At 44.9% G+C, this 9,563-nt stretch overlaps 1 protein-coding gene across 1 annotated transcript; it reads left to right on the forward strand.

The window, feature by feature from the left end:
- Positions 1-1,257: 1,257 nt before the first annotated feature.
- Positions 1,258-8,126, forward strand: LOC123123828 (putative disease resistance protein RGA1). Its single transcript, XM_044544455.1, has 4 exons — positions 1,258-1,665; positions 1,901-3,073; positions 4,783-7,237; positions 7,528-8,126. The coding sequence occupies exons 1-3, from the start codon at positions 1,354-1,356 to the stop codon at positions 7,138-7,140; spliced, it is 3,843 nt and encodes a 1,280-aa protein (XP_044400390.1). The 5' UTR covers positions 1,258-1,353; the 3' UTR covers positions 7,141-7,237; positions 7,528-8,126.
- Positions 8,127-9,563: the final 1,437 nt, after the last annotated feature.

Consider the following 9,563-nt stretch of genomic DNA (forward strand, 5'->3'; position numbering starts at 1 on the left):
AGCCTGCAGCAGGACAAGATTAATTATACATATTGGTGACATTTTAAAGGATCCGGGGACGGGCATGTCAACTGGGGAAATATTATGTCTCCGGGAAGGATCTCTTCTTTTTACAAAAGAAAAACCATCAAGGTACATTTGGAATCTGCTCTTTACATTCTTCTGTGTATGGTGTTCTGAATATACATACATATACTCTTGCACATTTACTAGCTAGTCAGCTTTCAAGCAGTCATGCCTTTCAATGCTAATGTTCCTTAATAGGCTTGTGATTATTACGGTTTCACTTGTGGCTGCACCCGACCACAGGAAGGGTGTGAAAACCGTTGTGGCGCTGATCTCCTGGCATATATGGTTAGAGCGCAACGCATGTACATTCAGGGGAAAGCAGGCAAACGCAAGGCACATCATTGAAGCTTGCAAGCGCGACATGGAGCAGTGGCGGATGGCCGGTTCAAAGTGCCTAGAGTTACCCTTCGGGGAAGTGACGTGAAAATATTCCCTCCTGATCTTGGACTCGCAGTTTTTCTCCTAGCTGCGGAGCAGTTGTAATTTCTCCTTTGATCACTTGATCACCCCTTTTGTCACTCTCCCTTCTGCTTAAATCAATGAAATGTCGGCAACGCCGGCCGCTTAAAAAAAAATTATTACGGTTTCAGGCTTTCGATCGTCTCAGGACAGGACAGGACAGGAGGGAAGAAATCCAACCCCAATATTTATTTCGTCACTCACATCCTGCATGTTGAACGTTATAGTTAGTGTTTGCAGAGAGCTTCTTGTGATGTGGTGCCAAGCTCTCTACAATTTCAACAAACCGCTTCATGTTGTGCATCATCTCATCGAAAATGCAACAAAGTGGTTCAACAACTGCTTTATTAAGCAATAATAAGCATGATTGCCAAGGGGGCACCACTTTGCTTTAAGCAGCTAAGTTAGTTTATTACATACTCGATCAGTTGCACCTTAATTACGTACACCAGCCAGTGCACATCACATCTCATGGACACGCACACACGACACGCATAGATAGAATGTCTTAATTTGGAGTTAGATTCAAGCAAAGAAAGACGGCCACTCCATATATTCGTTATGCTTTTGGTTCCATGCAAGCAAAGCAAAAGCGATTCCTTGCCTCCATGCTCACCCAGCAAACATAGCAAAGCAAAGCAGCAATATTCTCTAGCTCCTTTTTTAATCTCTGGCTGGAGTCTCTCTCGTTGCACTCTTAACCAATTTACAAACGCAGCACAACAGCAATACTCCATTCTCTTCCCGTGGGTTCACGCTTCACTTCTCGTGGGTTCGGACTTCAGACAGAGGAGAGCAATAGCTTGGTGGCTTCGCTGGAGAGCCATGGCCATGAGCGGGATCGGGAGCGTAATTGCGGGTGCCGTGGGGAAGCAGATCGTCGGCATGCTGGGAGACTATGCCGCGTCGGAGGTCACTCTGCAGTGGAGGTACAGAGAGGAGGTGCTGGAGATGGAGGAGACGATGAAAGATCTGGAGGCGGTGCTGAGCGATGCCGACGACAAGTCGCGTCGAGGAGGAGATGGCGGAAGAGTCTTCCAGCGCTGGCTTACCAAGTTTAAGCGCGCTGCCTATGACGTCGAGGATGTGCTTGACGAGTTGGACGCCAATGACCTCATCAACAAGAGCCAATCCAAGGTATTCATTCCCATATTGATTCTTCTACTCTTCTTATCTAAAAAGACATTGATTCTTTGGTTATCGTGTTTGGAGCAAATGTCCTTGTGCATGCGTCTGGTTATGCCATAGCCCATCTTTATCCCCTTATTTTGTAACTAACGTCCGTGTCCATCCTTCTTCTCTGGCTCCTCCTGCGGTGCATGAGAGTCTGAAAAAAGTTGTGCTTACCGACTTCAATTTTCCCTTTTTGCAGGTCAGCTTATGGTTTTCCAGGAACAATCAACTCCTGCAGCGAATAACCATGCCCCACAAGATGAAGAAGGTGATGATGAAGATAGACCAAGTTGAAAAGGAGGGCAGAAGGAGGCTTAATCTTGTGCCTCAACAAGCAAGGGGAGAAGGGAGCAGAAACAATGAAATTCCTGCAGTCCACTACGGTGATGGCGTGAAAACTGGAATGGTGGGGAGGGGTATCGAGAAGGACAAGATAATCAGCCTGCTACTCACAACTGAAGAAACTAACCAGCAGGATATCTCCATCATTCCAGTTGTTGGCCTTGGTGGCATAGGCAAGACGACACTGGCTGAATCAGTTCTTGCAGACAAGAGGGTCAGTGTCTTTGATGTCGCAATCTGGGTTAATGTGTCCAAACAGTTTGATTTGCACAAAATTGGGGGTGCCATCCTCAAAAGAATGATGAATAGCACCATCAACCTTGACAACTCCGATTTGCAGCTTCATCTGAAAAAGGAACTTGCTACCAGAAGATACTTGATTGTTCTGGATGATCTCTGGGAAGAAGATGGAAATAATCTTGAAAGGTTGAAGGAGATGTTACAACATGGCCGCAAGGGTAGCAGTATTATAGTAACTACCCGAAGCCGAAGCGTAGTGCAACAATTGCGCACTGGTTTTCTTGCAAATCAGAGGAAAATTTGCCCGGTTCCTGAGTCTGACATAATCGATCTGGGTGTTTTAGAACCTGGTGATTGTTGGGAATTAATCAAGCAAAGGGCATTTGGATCTGATGATGACCACAGTGGCCTAGAAGAAATTGGAAAGCAGATTGCAGGCAAGTGTGGGGGTTTACCGCTCGTGGCAAATGCTCTTGGGCAGGTAATGTCGGAGCTAAGGACCGTGGGTGCATGGGAAGATATAAGAGACACCAAGGTTGATTTGGGTTTGAGAGAAGGACATCAGGAAGAAGCATTAGAGAGGCTAATGGTGAGCTATTACTACATGAAGATCGAATTCAAAATGTGTTTCACGTACTTGGCAGCCTTCCCCAAGGGCTTTGTCATGCACATCAATCATATAATCCAACAATGGAATGCACTTGGGTACATCAGTTCAAGGCACGATGGTCAAAGGTGCATCAACTATCTTTTGGGCATGTCCTTTCTTCGGATTCCAGGATCTGCTTCGGTTAGTTTTGACTATGGCTGGTTCATTTTTGCCATTATGTTTTTTAACTTTATTTATAGATAAGAACACACTTTCATAGGTTCTAAATTAGGCCCTGCATTTTGATTTTTAAATTTATGTTAATGATTTAATATAACCATTTCCAAATTTAAATTTATTATTAGTACTGATAAGTTCAGTTTTGTACTTTAATACAGTAGGTCTGTTGTTTTGATTATGTTGGGTTAATATATCTTTAGTTTTAGATTCTTTCTTGCCCTTCAACTCCTGGATCTAATATCTCGATTATATGCCATGAAATTAGAATCTAATTTTGATCAATTTATTAATAATTTAGTTCTCATTGATTTTGAATCAGATCCAGGAGTTGATCCCCAGTACATTTGGTGGCAATTCTTTCTTGCCCTTCAACTCCTGGATCTAATCCGATTATGCAATATTTTAGATCCCCAGTATGACATGTCGATGATACAATCCTAGTTGGAGTTCACCAAATTATGTGCATTTGTGGCATTCCTTTTGCAACCAGCCACTCTCTGTTTTGGAAAAGAAAGGTGCAACCCCCCTACGTGTATATATACTAATTTAATAATTTTATAAGATAGGCTTCACATTTGTAACACAACAGTTTCATGCTAAAGTTCGTGCACAAATTATAGAAACAACGAAAATTGCAGCACATTTGGTGGTGAAGCACTAGTCCCTAAACGCCGCCCATGGCCCTCCTGTCCAGATTCTTCTAGGTTGTCCGCTGGGCAGCCCACATCATTAGGGTGTGTTTGGATTGAGTCACATCTAGCCCCACTAATTATTGGCTGTTTGGATTGAGACACATAATTAGGGTACTTGCCTTTTTTTTGGCAAAACCATTGAATTCCATTTGGTTTCAAGCCAAATGTCTTGCCAAACATTTGGCAACTTTGATTGGCTTGTGTTTGGTTTGGTTCCGTAATTCAGAATTTGCATGCCAGCCAATAAAAAACACATAGGTGTAAACTAACACTCACATATAATACATGATATAAATATATGTGTAAGCAAGCCTTCCCAGAACTTCACAATGACATGGTTCAATCCATACATTAAATAGCCCAAATATTGTTCGATACATAAAATTCATCAAAGTGACGAAATCAAGTTCACATACTAGCCAACCATTACCAGATCATTCGATACCATCTAAGACATAATACTTAGCCATACGCCCAAGTCTGATCCATATAGTCGATCCACTTGGTTTCGAGTCGCTCCAAGAGAAAACCTGCCATTTAGAGCATCAGTGCGTTGCAAGTGGCGTTGTTTCTTGAACTTGAAAGTTGCAATGAAGCTTGAAACAACAGTCAAGCATAAACCTTGTCGCCTCATCAGTCTAGGTTATGTACTTCATGAACTAAACAAGTGAAACTCAGCATCCAGAGAAATTTGAAAAATTCGCAAAACATATGTAGACAAATATGTATGAAAATTCCTCGTGTACATCATACGCTTTATTAGCTTTACATGCTTTGCTAGTTATCCCAGTTTGAATGCCATACAAACAATTTATGAAAATCCATGGGTTGTAGTAAAAAAAAGTGGTTAGGATAGTTGTTCTATAAAAGGGCTCCGTGGATTTAGAGGAAGTTGCAATTTTACTAGATCATCTCCTATTGTCAAGGGGTTTTACATTTATCTTTGCAATACTAAATTGATAGTAGTTACCTCTGCAGGTTAGTCCAAGTTCATTGCATTTCAGAGTTCCTCCAAAACTGGTCATGCATGATTTGGTGCATGACCTGGCATCAATTATTGCTGCTGATGAATTGGTTGACCTGGATGCTACCAAAAGCACCAGCTGGAACAGAGCTCGCTACTGCCGACATGCACAGTTAACCAACTTCAAGAATGATCCTGAGATTTTCAAATATATTCCAGGCAAGCTTAGATCCCTCCACTTTCGGGATTTAGGGGGGCTGCAACTCCCGAAAAAGGCATTTTCCCGATCCAAGTTCATACGTGTCTTGGACCTAAGTGGACATTCAGCTAAAGGTCAACCTGCTCCAAGTGGCGTGGTGCTGCCATCTTCCATTAATCAATTGAAGCTAATTAGGTATATTGATGCCGCGGGTTTGCCAATAAAATCACTTCCTAAGAATTTTCATGTACTTCAAAACATGGAAACTCTTATTCTCTCCAATTCCATGCTTGAAACCTTTCCAGACAGTATTTGTCGCCTTAGCAAACTTTGCTATTTGGACCTATCTGGCAGTAGCAGCCTCAATAAGATGTCTGCATCACTAGGGGATCTCACTCAACTATTTTTCCTCAATCTATCTGGGTGCTCTATACTCCAAGAGTTGCCTGAATCAATCTGTAAGCTTAAATGCTTACATCATCTAGACGTGTCAAATTGTTGTGCTCTTCAGCAGCTCCCCGATGAATTCGGCAACCTGCCTAAGCTCTCGCTCTTAAACATGTCAGGTTGTTCCAAGCTCACCAAACTACCTGGCAATGTTAGCTTTCCGTGCTTAGAGCATCTGAACCTATCAAGTTGTCATGAACTTGAAAACCTACAGATTGATTTTCGCCATCTTCAGAAACTTGAGTTCGTGGACCTCTCTGGTTGCTACAAGGTTTCAATGTTGCCAGGATCATTTTGCCAACTTAATCATTTGAAATATCTAGATCTTTCAGACTGTCATAACCTCGAAGAACTCCCTGAATGTTTTGATCACCTCTTCGAGCTTGAATATTTAAACCTAACAAGTTGTGCTAAGCTCCGACAATTGCCTGAGTCGCTATGCAAGTTGTTTAAGCTTAGGTATCTTCATTTGTCATACTGTCTGAGGCTCAGCGAGCTCCCCTCCTCATTTGGTGACCTTAAGCTTCAAATATTGCACATGAATGGCCTTCTAGATATGGATGACTGCCCTGATAGCATTGGTGACATGACTAGTCTCACCCAGTTTGTGGTCGACAGTGGACCTTCTAATTTGCTTGAAAAGGTTAAAGCCATTAAAATGCGTCTAAATCTTGTGGGCATGGTACATCATAATGTACATGAGATAGAGAGTAGAGGATGTAGCAGTATAGTGGATCTTGTGGGATTGACTTGTTCAGAGCTGATACTTGCAGGCCTTGAGAAAGTCTGGGATCCGGAAGATGCAGACAGGGTCAAACTGCGTGATAAATCAGATATCCGAGTACTAAAACTTGGCTGGATCCCTAAGTGGATGTCTTATATATCAAGTGGTAAATCTGTGCTGGAAAGGCTCGTACCTCCTCGGACTCTTGAAAACTTTTGGCTAGTTGGGTATAGGGGCAAGGATTTCCCTAACTGGATGTTTCACATCTCGTCCTACCTCCCTTTTCTCAGCGAACTGACTCTTGATGGTTTGGAAGCATGTGATTGTCTTCCTCCATTTGGCGCACTCCCAAATTTAAGAAGTTTGTGTCTGAGGAACTGTCCCAACATTAGGAAAATTGGTAAGGAATTCTATGGAGAGGGCAGACCTTGTATGCAACTAAGAGTTCTGGACTTGGCGTCGATGGAGAATTTGGTGGAATGGTTGACAACAGAGTCAAGTGAAGAAAACAAAGAGTTTCTAATCCCTAATTTGCATCTTTTGGTTGTAAAGGACTGCCCAAATTTGAAGTTCCTACCATATCCCCCAAGAAGTATGAATTGGTTTTTGAGCAACAGTGAGACAGTTTTGCCAGAACAAGGATTTGGGAAGCTCTCGTCTTCCATTCATCCTTCTAGGCTGGCTCTAGAAGAACTTTCCATTGCAGATTGCCCCAATCTGACATCTTTGCCTGGAAGTATGAAGAACCTCACAGCTCTTACAAAATTGGCGTTGGTGGAGTGCAAAGGCCTAGAGATATTACCGGAATGGTTGGGACAGTTGACTTGCCTAGAAGAACTTTCCATCGGAGGTTGCCCCAACCTGACATCTTTGCCTGAAAGCATACGGAGTCTCTCTGCTTTGAAAGTTCTCATAATTGTTGGATGTCCAATATTGATTGAGAGGTGCCAAGGGGAGGATGCCCACAAGATTGGTCACATCCCCAAAGTCGTACTGCGCTGAGCTGTTGTACAAAATCGTTGGTCGTCTTTGCTCCCTGTGGCTATATACTTGCTCTACTCATTCGGTGCTGGAGTTGGTTCCAGCTGCTGCAGAGGAGGTAAACGGCCTGCTGGAGCCTTCTTTTTTTTAATTTTTTTTCCTTTCTACACAGTCTTCCAAGGGCAGAAAGTTGATCGAATTTTATGTTTTTAGATGAAGATGCAGTCTTAGTTGTAGCTAATCTTCTGAACATTTAGAAAATTGAATTTGCATCCTACTCCATACTTCTTTTTCAAGTGGTGCTTCACTCCATGCATTGAACTACGTGCAGTCTGTTGGCTGCACAACAGACTTGGAATGAATGACATGAAGCTCACATCCCCATGACTTGGTCAATCATGTGTGCAGGCTTACATGGCTGCTCTGGACTTGCTGAATCTCACGCAAGATCAATTTCGCAGTGCGAAAAAATGAGGCAGAGCTCAAGGAAGCAAGATCAATTTCGCAGTGCGAAAAAATGAGGCAGAGCTCAAGGAAGCGACCAATTCCAAGGAGCAGTTTCTTTCAGACCAAGCTCTCGCTGGGATACTAAGGACCATATTTTGATGGCGGGAGAACTCTCAAGTAGCTGACTTGACTGACTCTCAAGTAGTTGTTCTACTCCATTACCTGTCCATGATTATTGTTGTGATTCAGAAAGAGATTAAGATGTCATTGACGGTTCTGCCAGAGGAAAGGAACCCCTGACGCCATGATCAATACCTACCAATCCTGGCGCCCATGGAATGGATGACAACACAGCTCAGTCTTCAAACCAATGGCCGTCTAATTTCTCCATGCTGAACTAGGATTATTTATTTTATTTTTTTGTGGGAAGAACTGGGAGAAGCTAGCCAGCCTTGTGGTTGTGGAGGGTACTTTACTTGTTCATCTGGGGTTTTAGAGCAAAAGGGCCACAGCCCCCAGTTGGTCCATCACTGAGAATGAAACTTGACAGGTTTTACATCCTTCGTTCGTTATTACAGCTCCTGTTTGTTTGTTTCTGAAACTTTTCCAAGGAAAGCCAAACGAGGAAAAACTGCATGTAAATGCAGCAACGGACAGGGGAAAAAAAGTGAGGAGTATATCTCATTACAGCTCGGGCATTCAAAGACCATCATCGCAGACCTCTGTTGTACGTATATATTCATCTGCTTTTGTAAGTCAGTTATAAGGGGTTCTAATTGGTTCATTCAGAACCCCGTGTGTGCTCATGCCGCTGCTATGCCATGAGATGTTTCTGCGTGCTGCCGGGATATTGTCTGCCAGCTATATATATGGACTGTCTGTTTTTTGTAAGGTATTATGGCCCCGCCGATCACCGCCGATCAGAGGCCTTTCTCGCTGAACTCCGTGGGGAGGTGGCAGCCGCCCAACTACTGGTAGTGGTGGGCGGCAACTTCAACCTCATCCGGACGGAGGAAGACAAGAGCAATAATTTGGTCAACTTTCCCCGGATGCAGATGTTCAATGACTGCATCGTGGATATGGGGCTTCGCGAGCTCGATAGAGTCGGGGCCAGGTTCACTTGGACCAACCGCCAAGTGGAGCCGACCCGTTCAGTCCTAGACAGGGTCTTCGCCTCTCCTGAGTGGGACATTCGTTACCCCCTAGCTTCGCTCCGGGCGATTACGCGGATTGGTTCCGATCACGTCCCCCTCCTCCTCTCTTCGGAGAACGAGCGTCCCCCCCTGCCGGCCCGCTTCCGCTTCGAAACCTTCTGGCTGCGCCAGCCTGGATTTGCTGCAGCGGTGGTCGCCCAGTGGCGCGAGGCATCCAATCCCTCGATCTGCGGGCTGATGCCGCAGGCCTATCAGCCGAGGAATGGATGCTTAGGTACGACCTGGAAGACCAGCTCACGGTCATCTACACGGATGAGGAGGCTTACTGGTGCTTGCGCGGTACGCAGAATTGGGTCCTCAAGGGGGATGCCAATACCGCCTACTTCCAGGCCATAGCTAACGGCCGGCGACGCCGTAACTCCATCCCGCTCCTTTGGGACGGAGAGACCCTCCTGCAGCGGCCGGAGGACATCTGGGCCCATGTAGACGGCTTTTACAGAGACCTATTCTCTGCCTCCCCTCGGGGAGGTCTTGCCCTTGCGGAAGACATCTAGCCGGCCCACAGTTGTGTCTCGCCTGCGGACAACGTGGCCCTTACGGCCCCGTTCTCCGAGGCTGAAGTGTGGGCGGCAATTAAGTGCGTGAACCCCTCTTCGGCCCCCGGTTCGGATGGCCTCCCAGTGAAGTTCTTCCAGACCTTCTGGGAGGTAATCAAGCCGGAGGTGATGGCCCTGTTTGAGGAGTTCTTTGTAGGGTCCATCGATCTCACCCGGCTGAACTTTGGGATAATCACCCTCATCCCCAAAGTGATTGGGGCTTCGGATATCCGCCAATTCCGGCCGA

The sequence above is a fragment of the Triticum aestivum genome, chromosome 5D, assembly GCF_018294505.1.
Source record: "Triticum aestivum cultivar Chinese Spring chromosome 5D, IWGSC CS RefSeq v2.1, whole genome shotgun sequence".
Lineage (NCBI taxonomy): Eukaryota > Viridiplantae > Streptophyta > Magnoliopsida > Poales > Poaceae > Triticum > Triticum aestivum.

What these genes read in the sequence shown, in the direction of transcription:
- LOC123123828 (XM_044544455.1), top strand. Translation starts at nt 1,354, where the DNA reads ATGGCCATGAGCGGGATCGGGAGCGTAATTGCGGGTGCCGTGGGGAAG. An exon ending in TCAACAAGAGCCAATCCAAG is followed by an intron (nt 1,666 to 1,900) that starts GTATTCATTCCC and finishes CCCTTTTTGCAG; the next exon opens with GTCAGCTTATGGTTTTCCAG. An exon ending in GGATTCCAGGATCTGCTTCG is followed by an intron (nt 3,074 to 4,782) that starts GTTAGTTTTGAC and finishes TTACCTCTGCAG; the next exon opens with GTTAGTCCAAGTTCATTGCA.